At 34.0% G+C, this 15,572-nt stretch overlaps 1 protein-coding gene across 1 annotated transcript in view; it reads left to right on the top strand.

Moving 5' to 3' along the window:
* LOC150094741 (G protein-coupled receptor GRL101-like) overlaps positions 1-15,572 on the top strand; it is a 211,521-nt gene that overhangs the window by 100,512 nt on the left and 95,437 nt on the right. Inside the window, exons 6-8 of the mRNA XM_090411656.1 lie at positions 1,687-1,785; positions 5,242-5,382; positions 9,033-9,164. Coding sequence (XP_090267782.1) covers positions 1,687-1,785; positions 5,242-5,382; positions 9,033-9,164 — 372 coding nt within the window. The remainder of the gene's footprint in view (positions 1-1,686; positions 1,786-5,241; positions 5,383-9,032; positions 9,165-15,572) is intronic.

The following is a 15,572-nucleotide window of genomic DNA, read 5'->3' as shown; positions in this document are numbered from 1 at the left end:
ATTTGAGCGGTTCTACTCGCTGGTTGAAGGCCATCACTGAGTGGAGCAAACGCTGTGATGGACGGTCTTTCGCCAACGATTGAGGGGCCTAGGGATCGTCCGAAGAATTAAAGACGGCTTTACCCTAACAGATGTCAATGCTGTACCAATGAAGTTTAACTGAGGCTCGGCCGTTGCTGTTACCCCATAGGGCGCAGAGATATTGAGAGTTTGAGTTGGCTCTCTTAAGGTTTTTGCCCTAAGAGAGCATTTTGAGTCTCCGTGGAAAGTGTTCTCCGGCACGGCCCGCTGAGGGGCTTTGTCGGTGAAAGCTTTTCTTCGGAATATGAGCGGTTCTGCTCGGTGGTGGTGGGTGGAAGACCATCGCTGAGATGGAGGGTCTTTCGCCCAGGATTGAGTGGCCTAAGGATCGTCCGAATTTTTAGATACTGCTTTACCTTAACATGTGGCAGTGCTGTAGCCAATGAAGTTCTAACTGAGGCTCGGCTATTGCTGTTACCCTCTTGCCATGATCACAGCTTTAATAGCTCAATAACGCCTTATCCCTACACTGTCCTCTACAGATAACGGGGAAGATGAAAAGCCTTCTTGCTTCGCCCCGTTAAGCCACTCCTTATAAGGACTATGTATTTTCTTTCTTTGTGATCTTCAGAATAACAGTTATATTTATTGAATTTGAATATTAAACTTCAATTTTTAGCGTATTTAAATAGATGTTTCCCATCATCTTTGTTTGAGTTGCTCGATATTATCTAGTGTTTTCGATAAATAGGTTAAATTGAAATACTCCATGGAGAATAAGGAAAATGTCCTGATTTAGATTTTTATTTTCCTAAAATGAAACAAATATATATTTTCCACTCTTTTTCTTGAACTAATTTTGTAATTCTAGCCAGTTTGGAAAATTATCATAAGAAAATAAATTTTAATAAACTTAAGAGATTCAAATACAACCTCGCTTTGATTTGTTTTCATCAGTAGCATCCTAGATTTTTCTTTCCCATTAGATTTAGTTTTATTCACGTACACTCTCTTTAAGTCTAAACTTCCGTTGATTTTCTAGTTAAATTACATAGCAGAATGGGTAAGATGTTGGTGGTTGAGTGATCGAATGAATTTGTCGCCGATATGTAATGAATTTTAAACTTTTCACATTTCATTTTTCCAGAAAATAAATTAGGATAAAAGGCAATAAACTATTTTAATAAGCCAGTGAAGACCTGAATGGCGTTATAATAAAAAAAAACGAGAAAAAAATATTCAGCATTCGCTTTATAGTAAATGAACTAATTCTAGACCAATATAATATCGCGCGCACGTGTTCGATTTGAATTTTTCTTGCTTTTATTTGTAATTGTTTAACAAGATAAACATCTGTAAATTTGCAATTTCAGTAGGGGTAATTTTTGGAATGTTATTTTTTTTTTAATGTCACCAAGGCCAGTTGGAGAGGAACAGATTGAAACAATTTTTTAGTTATAAGTTTGAAATTTCTACAAATTAAAACCACAAAAAATCTTGCTGGTAACGCTAAAGTGATACCTGAAATCGGGCATTTTAATGCTACAAATTGTTCATCAAACATTAATAGGAACTTTTAATATGTATTAGCTATTTTATTATGTATTTTAAAAAACGAGAAACTTAATATTCAAGAAGAATAAGTTTCTTCATTTTCATTTTTAGAGCATTTTGTAGAATGCGAGGATGGTCGAAAAGCGCATATGTCACTTTGGTGTGACGACTGGCCCGATTGTCCACTAAACCATGCCGACGAATTAAACTGTAAGTAAAATATTTTTCTCTAATTTAAATAAAATATTTTGTGTCTGTGTTCAATTAATATTATTGGTGAATTTTTTAAATTGAATTTTCCATTATTCATTGAAAATTGTGTAGCAGAAATTATACAAACGTCCTTATATTTTTATTCGAAAATATAACGGATAACCCATAATTCAAAGAAAAAGGTAGGTATTAAACAAGGTATGAAAGATTAATCATTGCACTCTTTGCAATATTATACACACTACACAACTGACAGTGCGGCGTTTCTATCATTTGCTTTTTAAGTAATTAATAATTTCGTGAGGCTGAAAGAGTTATTAGCATACCTAATATCTGATACGTCATTGGATGACGTCATTTAACATGGAAGCTTGATTGTGAAAAAACAGCTTCTGTTTGAAACGGTAAGCAAAGCAGATAAATGAAAGGAACAGAATAGGAGTTTCTGAGAATGGTTACGGGTTCCTCTTGTCATGAATATGCACCCTTTTACGTTCTTTTATCTTTCAACTAATTCAGGACATTAGTCATTGGTCTCCATTTCATGGAAGGTCTACTATTGCAAATACAAGCAAAACATCACTTCAAAAAATGACAGAGTTCACTTGCCTGGTGAGAGTACACCATGATTGGACAGGTGATTGTTGAGCACCGGTATGGAGTGCTGAATCACGATGCACACACGTTTCAAATCAAATGGACCTAGTTGGATATGAACGACGACAACAGGAACACGTTTATCAGTATTGACATCACTCAATACTGATAAACGAACCTGCGTTCGTTTATCAGTATTGAGTGATGACAAGTTTAGTAACAAGATAGTGAACTCTAAAACTCCTCCAAAGCTGGATTGAAGTTTCTTAATATAACGGACTTGTGGAACACTAAAGTCTATTTACATTTTTGACAATACAGTGTATATGTCTTGATTGGTGTGTGGATCAAATGCATTATACTATTTTTATTCTATAAGTTTTGATCTTTAATGTTTCTGCTAGTTTGTAATCATTTCCCGTATAATTTCGAATGCCCATGTTTATGTTTATAAATATTATTCTCTTCTGTGTTATGTCTTAATTCTGTCCGTCCTAACATTCCTTATAAGGACTGCCTTAAAGGGGCGAAGCAAGAATGCTTTTCATCTTCCCCGTTATCTGTAAAGGACAGTGTAGGGATAAGGTGTTATTGAGCTATTAAAGCTCTGATCATGGCAGGAGGGTAACAGCAATAGCTGAGCCTTAGTTGGAACTTCATTGGCTACAGCATTGCCATCCATTACCCTCCAAGGGTATTGATCACCACATCTCACGGTCAATAAGCCTCCCCCCGTCCTTACATTACTTTTTACTTTATTTCAAATCAATTATTATACTCCGATGTAATCAGTTTTTTGGTGTGTAGGTATGTTTTGTTTTTTATAAAATTCTAAATATATTCTCTCATTCTACATATGAAACTCTTCTGTTGTCTCACTCATTCTGTTTTTCATCTTATACTTAATATCGCTTTCTTCTTTCACTATAATGATATTCGTTGTAACATCTAGATAGGAGAACTTATCTAGAATAATTTTTCGGTATCTGTTATCAACACATTATCGTAATTTGTCACTTGTGACAAACACTACCATCAAACTATTTATCAATAAATAATAAAACTAGAAAAGGAGAGATCTAGAAAAGTTCATTCTAAGTAATTAGTATATAAATAAACGAACGAAAATAAAATAATATATTATTAATGACGCTAAGGAAATAAAAATAGCTCATTGTGCGACGCACGATATTTTACAGACAGCTCAAAAATAGAGAAAGAGAGAATGAAAATAAAAACGTTTTGATTTTCATTCTCTCTTTCTCTATTTTTGAGCTGTCTGTGAAATATCGTGCGTCGCACAATGAGCTATTTTTATTTCCTTAGCGTCATTAATAATATATTATTTTATTTTCGTTCGTTTATTTATATACTAATTACTTAGAATGAGAGAATATATTTAGAATATATTTAGAATATATATTGAATATAGCTAAGTTTTGTTCCCTTTTTTAGTTTATTTTCATTTACTTTTCAAGCTCTACTGCTCAGTTTTAGAGGAGAGATGCACTAGACAGAAATGTTTGCAATAAACTGTACATATTGACCTACTGTTATAATTTAAGCTAACAGAAAATATTAGCATATTTGTTGCGTTTTTAAGGACTTAAAAGAATTCTGCGGAACTCGAAATATAGTTATGGTAGGCTGGGAAGAGTATGTGACATTGACAACTACTCTCTCCTTATTGATATTTATTTATATTGATATTATTTATTGATATAATTTATCTTTTATTTGTGATAGCATGCTTCTGAAATTCATTGTACGGCTTAGCAGACACAATTATCCACATTCTGGCTATAAAATGTTTTATTTAAAAAAATATCCTATTTAAAATATGGTGTGCAGTGTGTGCATCATGTATACGCAGTGTAAAGATGATATTTTTCCAGGTTTATGAAAATCAGCAAATAGTACATGCTGAATATAAAACTGCGGTTTTTTTAATTTCATTTTATTTATAGCTGTTTTTTATAATCACTAATTCTTATTATTATCTTATTTTTGTATACTTTTTGGATTCCTATTTATCATTTTGGTGCTGAAAACTTCTTCCTTTTAATTGATTTTTAAATTCCTTTAGAAAAAGTTATTTCACATTCTTCTGTAATTTGTTTACTAATTGTCTTTATTTTGTAATTTATTTAAACTAGCAAAATGTGTTTTTTTTTATTCAAGTTCATTGAACATAATAAAAATGTGTCTCATTCCTAGCATTTGATCTCATAACTATTATACAAAATGCATTATAATGGTCATAAAATATTTATAATTGATGATGTAAAAGAACTACTCGAAAGAAAATTTATTCTTTACTTTAATAAACAGTTTTTCTGCTTTATAAAAATAGGTATTGAAATAAAAAAAAAATACACGTGAATTTAAAATATCTGCATGTTGTCTCTTCAACACCATCAGATTTTCATAATAATTAACATACCGCTGTTAAAAGTTAAAATAGATGACAGTAAATATTTTCAAATTCAATTTCAGGTTTATATTTATGATATAATTTGATAATGATTATAAAATGTCTACGCAAAAATTATAAATTATTTTCTTTTTAAAACTTTAAAATAATAAATTTCTATTTTCAGTTTTGTTATATATGTAAATACTTTTCACACCATTTTAAAGATATCTGTAGGCTTAATGTTAGAGATAATTCGTGGAAAGCTTTGAATTTCGTGAATTATATGATATTAATTTGCAGTTTTTGCATTGCCTCTTATGCAACCCTTTTGCATCCATTAAATGAAATACTTTCACTGATGAACTAGAATATTTAGTTATTCGTTATAATCTTTTTATCATGTTTCAAATCCCAAACAAATAACACCCTATTATTTCCAGGTCGCGACTGCACAAGCGAGGAATTTCGTTGTGCAAACTCGAGATGTATTTCTAATGCTAACGTATGCGATGCTGTTTGTGACTGCTCTGATACGTGCGAAGACGAAGAAGGGTGTCAACATCGTTACTACCTTATTGATGGTAAAGTAGAACTAAGCTTATTCCATTAGTATGTGCTTTAAGTATGGCGTGTGTTTTTCCTTAGTGTTTACTAATGGATACCCTGTGGGTAAGCAAAGAAAAGAAACAATAGTTACGACACCTGAGTACAAAGTGCCGACCGCAAATTACTTATGATGGATCGAAGTAACTTCAGCCAGCTAACAGACTCGAGGAAAGTTGCACTGCGAAAGAAGGATAATTAATGCGAAAATAAACGCCGTGTGCTCTCTAGGGAGAGCAAATGACCGAAAGATCAGTCGCTAATAGTATACATTTGCTATTCATTAAATAAATTCTTCACTGTAGTTTGAAAATGAGGTCATCATCAGATAGTGTTGGCTTTTAATTATCATTACGGCACGGTAGGTTTGTGGCCAAAATAAATACCGTTACATTCTTTTAATCTTCCGATTCCGAAAGCTGCATACTGTAAGGTTAAATAATGTCAAGATGTAATATTAAGAACTTACTAAATTATTATTTTTTCAAGTTATAAATTACTTACACACTCATAAATAATTTCATTAATGAGTGTGTAATATTGAGTGAGATGTGTAGTATGAGTGAAATAATTTTATTTCACTACTGATGATCATCTTTAAAAATGATTCGTTTTTCGAAATTCCTGAATTTTATTTCCAAAATATGGGCCTGAGAAAACTTCGCAAGCAAATATTCAGCAAAGGTGAAAACGTAGTTAGAAGAAAAGTACTATGCTAAAACACTTCTTTTAAATTCTGTAAAGCTTTAAAAATATTAATATTTTCTCATAGTATAAAATTCAACCAATAGAAACTTCGATATTTCAAAAAATAAAAATATCCCCTGTTTAGTACACCTTCTCCTTTCTTAAACATAAGGATGGAAAATATCGTTCTTGCAATGCATTTTCCAAAAATAAATCTTGGTTATATTTCCTGTATATACTTGGCTACACTTTTTTTATTATCAGAGTCATTCAGGAAAAACGGAAACCGATTTGATAAAAGGCACCATAAAATATCTTGCATCTGTAAATTCTAAATAGTAAAACTTCGATATTGCTAGCTTACTGCCGCCAATTTAATGTATAAGGAAATACATGCTTTGAAATGTTCGAAACTCGGATTGTAATACGTATTGCTACTTGCAAAACCTAGCAGTTCAATTGCAATATTTTTATTTTTACACATAAAAAAAGTGTTTAAATTTAAATGTATTCTCAGTAACGATTCAGCAACAGCAGTATACACCAAACTAGTATTTATCTAGTTTTTCTTTACTACTGAAAAATGTTTACTCCCCAACTGCGTTTTAACATGCAGTTTACTGACTTTTATTATGTGAGTATTTGTTTTATGAAAGAAAAATGTACGAGAAAGAATTCTTCGTTGGTGTAGCCATGTAAAAATTCTGTACTTGGCTCATTTCATATTGAGAAAAAGCTTCTTTCAACATCTCACTGTTAACTTTTTTTTTTTGAGTAGGAATTTTAAGACACAACAACAACAACAACAATAATAAAAGTCTCCCTATAAATGCTTAGCTACTAAAATGTTTCCTTCTGGATTACTTCTAAAAACTTAAATTATTTTCTAATTTAGATGCTCCAAATATTGCTTAATGTATTATATTTTATAAGATTCTCAACAGAATTTAAATACTGATTTTCTTCTCCAATAACTGATTCACTTTATTTTTTTATTATATTTTTATTCACTTATTTATTTTTTTGTTTATTCCAAAAGTATGTTTTGCATTTATTATCCCACAATCACGTTGAGTATAATGAAATAAATTATGTGGGAGACCGTATGCTAATCATTTTATTGTAAATATATTTTTCTACGGGACAGTATTTATAATCCCGCGCATCATGAATTTCAGAAATAACAGTCAGTCCAAAAAAGGTTGGTTAAGTATGATGATGAAGGTTGAAATAATGCCAAGGCGCCACCGAGGAATATTTTACTTTATCACTTTGTACATGTTGACTGCTGGAGGAATTTCCTGAAGAATTTTTACTTGCAATAAGCTCCACTTTAATCCCTGGTGGTGCATTTTGAAAGCTTTTTTCAATGTAATTTTCTTCACAGTATACAGCAGCAACTCTAGGACACTGTTTTCGATGACTATCCCTACAGAGGCATTTTCAAAGATGCCATTTACTGTTTAACATTCTAGTACAGCATTATAATACTTTCTAGTGTAATCTGTAATATTTTGTAAGCGATTCCTTTCTCTATGTCTATTTAAAACTTTCAAATGAACAAAAAAGTTAATTCCCTGCTTATATTATATCACAGATTTTCTTAATCTTTAAATAGCAATCGAATATATATATTAAAAAACAAAAGATACTATTATAACTACGCTTAACATGAAATTACTTATTTTTAATTAGAGAAATAAAAATCTATTAGCATAATCTTATTTTAAAAGAAATCTTTTTAAATGAATTTATTGCACCATTTTATTTTTTAAATAAGAACGCTCTTAATATTCCTACTGAACATTCTACTGATAATGAGAAGATGCGGTGATTGATTCATTCAATCCAATACTCTTGGAGGGTAATGGATGGCAATGCTGTAGCCAGTGAAGTTCAAACTGAGGCTCGGCTATTGCTGTTACCCTCCTGCCATGATCAGAGCTTTAATAGCCCAATAACACCTTATCTCTACATTGTCCTCTACAGATAACGGGGAAGATGAAAAGCATTCCTGCTTCGCCCCTTTAAGCCAGTCCTTATAAGGACTACTGATAATTGGAGAGTTAATCGACCGTGAGATGCGGTGATTAATACCCTTGGAGGGTAATGAATGGCAATGCTGTAGCCAATGAAGTCCTAACTGATGCTTGGCTATTGCTGTTACCCTCCTGCCATGATCAGAGCTTTAATAGCTCAATAACACCTTATCCCTACACTGTCCTCTACAGATAACGGGGAAGATGAAAAGCATTCCTGCTTCGCCCCTTTAAGCCAGTCCTTATAAGGAGTACTGATAATTGAATGGTCTTAGGTTGGAAAAGACATGATCCCTGGGAGGGTAATGGATGGCAATGCTGTAGCCAATGAAGTTCTAACTGAGGCTCGGCTATTGCTTTTACCCTTCTGCCATGATCAGAGCTTTAATAGCACTATAACACCTTATCCTTACACTGTCCTCTACTGATAACGGGGAAGATGAAAAACATTCTTGTTTCGCCCCTTTAAGCCAGTCCTTATAAGGACTACTGATAATTGTAAGCTAAAGTGTCAAATGATCAATGTTAGTTGATGCATTCATGTAATTAACAGCCGTCTAATCTTATTTATTCGCTCAGAGAATGCGATTCTAGTAAAGGAATTATTCCGAAATTCTTCCAATCTCGTTACATATAACTACGTTTATTAATAATAAGCAATCACTTTGGCATTCTTATTAAAATCGATAATGAATACCACAGACGACACTTAGGAAAAATGGGAATTCGACATTGCGAAAACTACACAACCAGAAACTTTTGCAAATTTAATATGATAAAAACTCCCTTTTCGCTGCTATTTACTTGTTTTTCATCACTATCGTTCTTTACGAGTAATGCTGTTTGATCGCTATAGATGTCGTCATAATTTAATTTGCAAATTATATCTTTATTAATTTCAGGAGTGGCCTTCTGCGATCCAGATGTCAGCATCTTTTGTGCACACAGCAATCGCTGCATTTCTGCGGAATACATTTGTGATGACCGTAATGATTGTCGCCGGGGAGACATTGGAGCCGATGAGTATGGATGTGGTAAGTGAATTATTTTATAAATAACACTTGACTAACAGCAATTCGATTAAAAATCTATATGAGTCTTTGGAATCCATGGACGCTTGGAAATAATACTACCATTTTTAAAATTCAAGGAGAGCATTAATATGTATTAATACTCTCAATACGTCTATAATCATGGTATACCTTTCCCATTGCTCGCTGATTTCTTTCACCAGCAACGCCATTTTGGACATAGCAGGATGTATTATCGATAGTCTTGTTTTGTGGGTTGAACGACAGGAATAGGAAACAGTTTTTTTTTTTTTTCAGTCAGAAAAGTGTACTTTTGAAGTTTCTTCGTCAATACTCGCGCATTGTTTCATACTATTCATCTTTAAAGAAAAACAATCGCATATACTGTTCTTGATGCGTTGTTGAAAGGGTGTTGAAATACACATTATGCACATATTAATAAAAGAATTCAAGGAGAAAGCCTCTGTAAGTGGCGTTTGTTCAAAGCTATAAGCAACCCGAAGAAAGAGTTTTGACTTCGATTCTCATCGCCGACTACAGAAACATTTCAAACCCTTTCTATCACAGGTTTCTGAAGGAGTCAATCTGTAGCATGGGCAAGCAAGTTGTTTCTCCCCTGGCAACTCGGATTTTACGTCTCACAAACTCAAGAAAATTGACCGTAGAGCCCTCACTTCAACCAATAATCTATTGTCTTAGCATTAGGGACTACGAAATGGCATAATCTGTCTGCTCTCTCTTCACCGGATGCCATTTAGAATAGTGATAGTATTGGTCGAGCTGTCTCTAGTTGGTTGACAGTAGACTGCCTTCCCCAGTCTCCAAAAGTCGAATAGGGTGAAAACAGCCTCGCCTACTCCATGTGTAGAAGAAAAAGCGTTAGCGGATTGACTTTAGAATATAGATGCTATGACTTACTGCAAATCTGTAAACATTGTTATTAACCATAGTGTAATTCTGTATTACGGTTCCATATTTTACCTGAAAATTATTATATTAGATTCGAGAATATGATAAAATGTTTCGTTGAAAGATTATCAGTTTTTTTTTTAATTTTTGAAATTAGAAATATTTATTCCTTGGGTTTTAAAGTTTCTGTATTATATACAAACATCATGCATTTAAAAAAGTTAATTCAAGACTAGTGTTGATTCAACTTTTATTTATTACACGCGATGGAATTGTGATAGGAGTCACGTGCTAGAAACATTTAAACGGAGCATGAACGTACCAGACCATTTACAAAAATGCCAGTAAAGATAAGAAGGAAGAACAAAAATTTTGACAGTTGCAGTCGAACTTTTACATCATACTTTGGAAAGCTATCATGGACTTATAAGAAACTAGCGAAAGAAAAAATCGGGAAATTTTTATCCAACATAAATTTTATCCCCCATCTCTTAGAATGGCACAGATTCAACATTACAGGTTTGAAGAAAGGTAATCTTTCAGGTATTAGGCTATATAATTCTATCTAACATTTTCAGAATATTATGGAGAAGAAAGAAGCCCGGAATATCGATTTCGGGAATAAGCTTGACTTTTATACCAAAATCTACATCGTAGAGGAAAGTTTAATTTCAAGTACTTAAATATGTTCATATGGCGCAATGTCTATTGAAATGTTTGTGGATCTAGGAATTTGAATATACGACTGAAGCAACTTTAGGCTACGAGACCCAGTGTATTACTCAAGACATTGCGTGTGTTCTCCGAGTGGTTTGTCTGTTTAGCAGGATAGGATAACTTGAATTTTCTGGATAAAAAACCCTTAGCACTTCCTTACAAGACCGGCTATATTATTTAAAATTACTAAGATAAAAATTAGAGAAAAAGTATATGTATCAATTAAAAATGCAATTCAAACCTTGTAATACATTAAAAATGTGACACAACCAGCGTATTAGATTTAACCATTCCATGGCAACACATAACTTTTAGATGGTTGCTAGCATAGTAAAAGTCTGGATGTGTTTCATGCTTGTATTAGAGGCTTCCAAATATCATGTAAGATACTGGCAACATTTCTTATTAAAAGTACACTGAGAGCGTATAACATCAGTTTCTTTTAAAGGCATTCACAGGAGATTTTCGTCTAGATTAGGAATTAAGGCGGATTTCCGTCCATATCGTACTGTTCTGTGAAAATGTAGCAGTTTATCCTTCCTTTTATGTTCGATATCCCTGGGATGTTCATGCTTTATCGAATTTCAAAACATTTTTCATTCTGATCTGTGAAGGCTTTGCTGCATAAACAACATTGTCTTTGGGAAGGGCAAACTATCTTGGCTACTCTTTGAAAGCGATTCTGATAGTAGCATTTTGTAGAATATGAGCTATACATGGGGGGGGGGTCTCTGTGATTTATAGTAGACGGATGCAACCTTTATATCTGAGCTACAGAGCTTTCCTGTTGTACATTTCTAGTTTTTAACTTCCTAAAGAAAAGTTCTAAATAGAGAAATATTTAGTTATAATCCTTATTAGCATTAATAAAAATATTATATGCTTATTTTCTCATAATTCGTAATTATGTATTGTTTTTAACTAGCCTATATCCTTGTTTCGATAATCTGGTTTGGATAATTTAAACAGTTTTTGGTAAAAGGAATGAAAACAGAACAACAGGAACTACATATACAACATTTAGAGGTATTATAATGCATTATGTATTGTACTGTATGTCGTAGAAATAGACCCGGTGTCTCTGACTATATCGGTCATCATTGGATACCCGGTAATGCCGAAATTTCATTGCCGAGACTGTTCCCAATCAGAAATGTCTTATGATTTCTCAACAGCTAAGGAAGTATGAATATGTGAAACTTAGCTGGACTTGATACGAATCCAGTCCGTACATTGGTGAAATCGTTCGTACATTGGTGTCCAAAAGCTAATCTATTGGACTGGTGTCCAATAGATTAGCTTTATTGTCAGCATACTAATAAATTATATTACACAAAAAATGCTATATATTTTGTACAAATTAAATCATTGTGAAGTTAACAATTTCAGAAGGGGAATTTCAGACAGCAATGCATCTCCCTATTGCGTCCCGAACGTGTTCTATTTGGGGGTTGAAATCTAGGGAGCGTGCTAGCCACTCGATTCGATTAATATCCTGGGTCTCCAAAAGTATCTTCACTGTTCCTGTACGATGTGGTATGGAAATGTAATTCATAAAAATGAATTCTTCGCATACACCAATGACTTACTTCAGTTGACCTCTAACACAATACACAGTTTTGCAGATGGCAGCACATTGCACTCCTCCCTTTCATTTGATAAACCTCACCCTGTACAACTCACTTCAACCCACAGAACATCAACCACAACTTTCCTTAAAGCAGACCTCCAAAACATCATCCGATGGGGCTCAGATAACCTCGTCAACTTCAACGCTAGTAACACAGTTCTGTCTTATTTCCCACAAAACAAAACCATTTTCTCCCAGTATTATTTTTGATAACACTCAAATTCCCAGACAAGGCGAAATTTCTCTTCTCCGAATTACCATGACATCAGGCCTCTCCTGGCATAAACACATCACAATCGTATGCATCCTCAGCTTCCAAAAAACTCGGCTTTCTCTTCTCTTTCGCTCAAGACGTTACTTCACCTCAAAACAGCTGTTAAGCTTATACAAATCGCAAATCCGTCCAGCTATCGAATGCTGTTCTTACATTTGGAGTGGGGCTCCTAAATGTTCCCTCAAAATGCTAGACTCAATACAGAGGAGAGCAATTAGACAGATAAATGACCCAATGACCGAGCTCTTACCGACTACTCCAGCCACTTTCACATAGACGTTTAGTCCCTGCTATTTGTATATTCTACAAATATTTTAATGGAAAATGCTCATCTGAAACAACATCAATAATTCCCTCATCTGTACTAAACCCATTGGAACACGTACAGCCACCTCCCAACATTCCTTCACAGTACACCTTTAAAACCCACAGAATAAGTTTTTCCTCCTCCTCCTTCATCCCTGCTACTGCTGTACTGTGGAACAGTCTTCCCCCTGATGTATTTCCCAAGGAATACAATATACAGGCTTTTAAATCGAATGTCAACAAGATTCTCCTTTCCCATCCCACTACCCATATACGGTACTAAAGTACTATAGGTTGACCAGCCAACCTCTCGTATATGGGCCCAATAAAAATAAATAAAATAAAATACAGCACCATGAAACAATCGAACATGATGTTGAAGAACTGTGTTGTAATATCTTTCACCGGTCACAGTCCGTTTTTCCAGCACTTGTAGCTCGATGCTTCCATTAAGCATAATGTCTCTCTACACCATGACCCCAGCACCACCGTATCTATCCCTTTCAAGAACATTCTCGCGGTGGTAAGGTGGAAAGACTAAAACGACTCTCATCTGTAAAGAGTACATTAGCCCATTTGTGTCTAGTCCAATTTGTATGGATACAACACCACTAAAATGTGTTCAATGAGGAGCTGTGGATAAATGCACACAGACTACAAGACTTGCGGGAGAACAGTCCTACTTGTCGCAGACATCTTGCCACAGGTGTCGAGATATACACGTACCTGTGCTCGAATGGATCCCACTTGCAAGCTCACCTGCCGTGGTGCGTCGATTACATTTTGCTGTTATAACCAAAAATCTGTCTTCACGCTCCGTGACAGAGCGAGGACGGCGAGAAATTTCCCGTTTAGTTAGTACGGTCGCTAAGCCTACTGACATTTCACTTTGCAAAAATGCAGTCTAAATGTCGTTTGAGAGACGTGGCCAGAAGATGTAATATTGAAATTAATATTCTGCTCTTCTGCGTGAACTGTCATAAAGCAATAAACTGAATTAAAGCAAGTAATCTAGCTCGTGAGCAAACAAATATAGCGATGAAGTATTAATAGTCTCCCTATACCGAAATAGTTTTGGAAATAGCTTATACCTTTTCACGGAAATACTGGTAAAATACCAGATTCTGTTCAAGGATATATGAATTACATTCACTATGTTTTTTTTTGTTTGTTTTTTGTTTCGTACAAATATCTAAGGATATGAAAAATATCCCGTTTTTATGAAAAATAAAATCGCATTGTATTTTTAATCAGCTTTCTTTCTTAAACTTTTAAAAAAAGTTACCATATATATAATATAAGAAACGGTGTAAATCCCATTAGAATTTAAGTACATTACTGTTTAAAATTATTCCGCTGATGACTGTATGAGTATAATAGCAATAGCAAAAATATGTTAAATAAAGTAAGTTTTATTTTGGTTATGAAAGTGCTACTTTCCTGTGAATGTATACATTCACAGAAAGAGTGAATTGCTCTGATACATTTCATGAGATCTTCAACAACAGAACTTACAAAAAGAGGACTCTTTAACTGCACCTCAAAACATCAATACAAATATACTAAAATTACATCAACTGAAAACTTCCCAATTAAGATTTTCATGGATGAATTTGATTAATCGAACTTCATTCTTTTCAAAGGAGAAAATTTGAATTGGTATCAATTATTCTTCCAACTGTTGGAGTTTGAGAATCATTTAGGTATTTTTGATAATTGCTTTCCAGACCTACTCTGTACCAACAGTGTAATCGGTATTATTCAATTACCGGTATATGGTAATGCATTTAAAACATCTTGCCCATATCGATACTACAATAATCGATAAGCCACCTGGGAGCCGGATTAAACACACTCAAGACCCACGCTGAGCTTGTCGAATCTTCAAAAGAGAGCAATATAATTGCACCTGATATATAACCAAACACTGTGAAATGGGACATTTTATACTCTCTTTTATAATAATAAATCGCAAAAGAAATTTAGTACATAAATAAATATTCTAATGCATTTTATTCCTCGATTGGAGCAAACAAAGCTATTTTAATTCTAATTAACTGTTTGTTTGAAAATCGGAGGGAGCAGTGGGTCTCCTCCATCTTTAGCCATCAGTGATGCTTTCTTGAGAGTAGTGTGTCTGTGTGTGAGGGGGGTAACTACGCCAGCCAAGTAATTCTAAGCCTAAACAGGTAGATTACTGTCTGAAATAATACGCAAATCTTACCATTTTATTTTATTTGAGGAGTCACAAAAATACTACGTTGACTGTACTGCCAAAGATCGACTAACACGAAAACTGTCTGAAAAAAAAAAATTAGGAAAAGTTGTTCTAATTGACAAATAACCTTCTTACTCACACCCGCACAACATATAGAAATCTTCTAAACAGGATTATCTGCAATAGGAAAAGTAAGGAGAGGCCTTAACAACAATGGCTGGACTGCTTGAGAGGGAGGGGACCTACAAGACGTCGGGCTAGAGGAGAAAATGGCCTTGGAAAACGGGGGGGTGTATGATCTGCTGCAAGGACCCTACTCCATTACAACTTACTACGACATAGAGTCTACTGCAACAA

This window comes from Typopeltis vanoorti, chromosome 21 (genome assembly GCF_054136105.1).
Source record: "Typopeltis vanoorti isolate ZY-2024b chromosome 21, IOZ_Tvanoo_1.0, whole genome shotgun sequence".
In the NCBI taxonomy this organism is placed as follows: Eukaryota; Metazoa; Arthropoda; class Arachnida; order Uropygi; family Thelyphonidae; genus Typopeltis; species Typopeltis vanoorti.
Note: the sequence above shows the minus strand (reverse complement) of the source record. Positions and strands in the feature narration are given on the sequence as shown.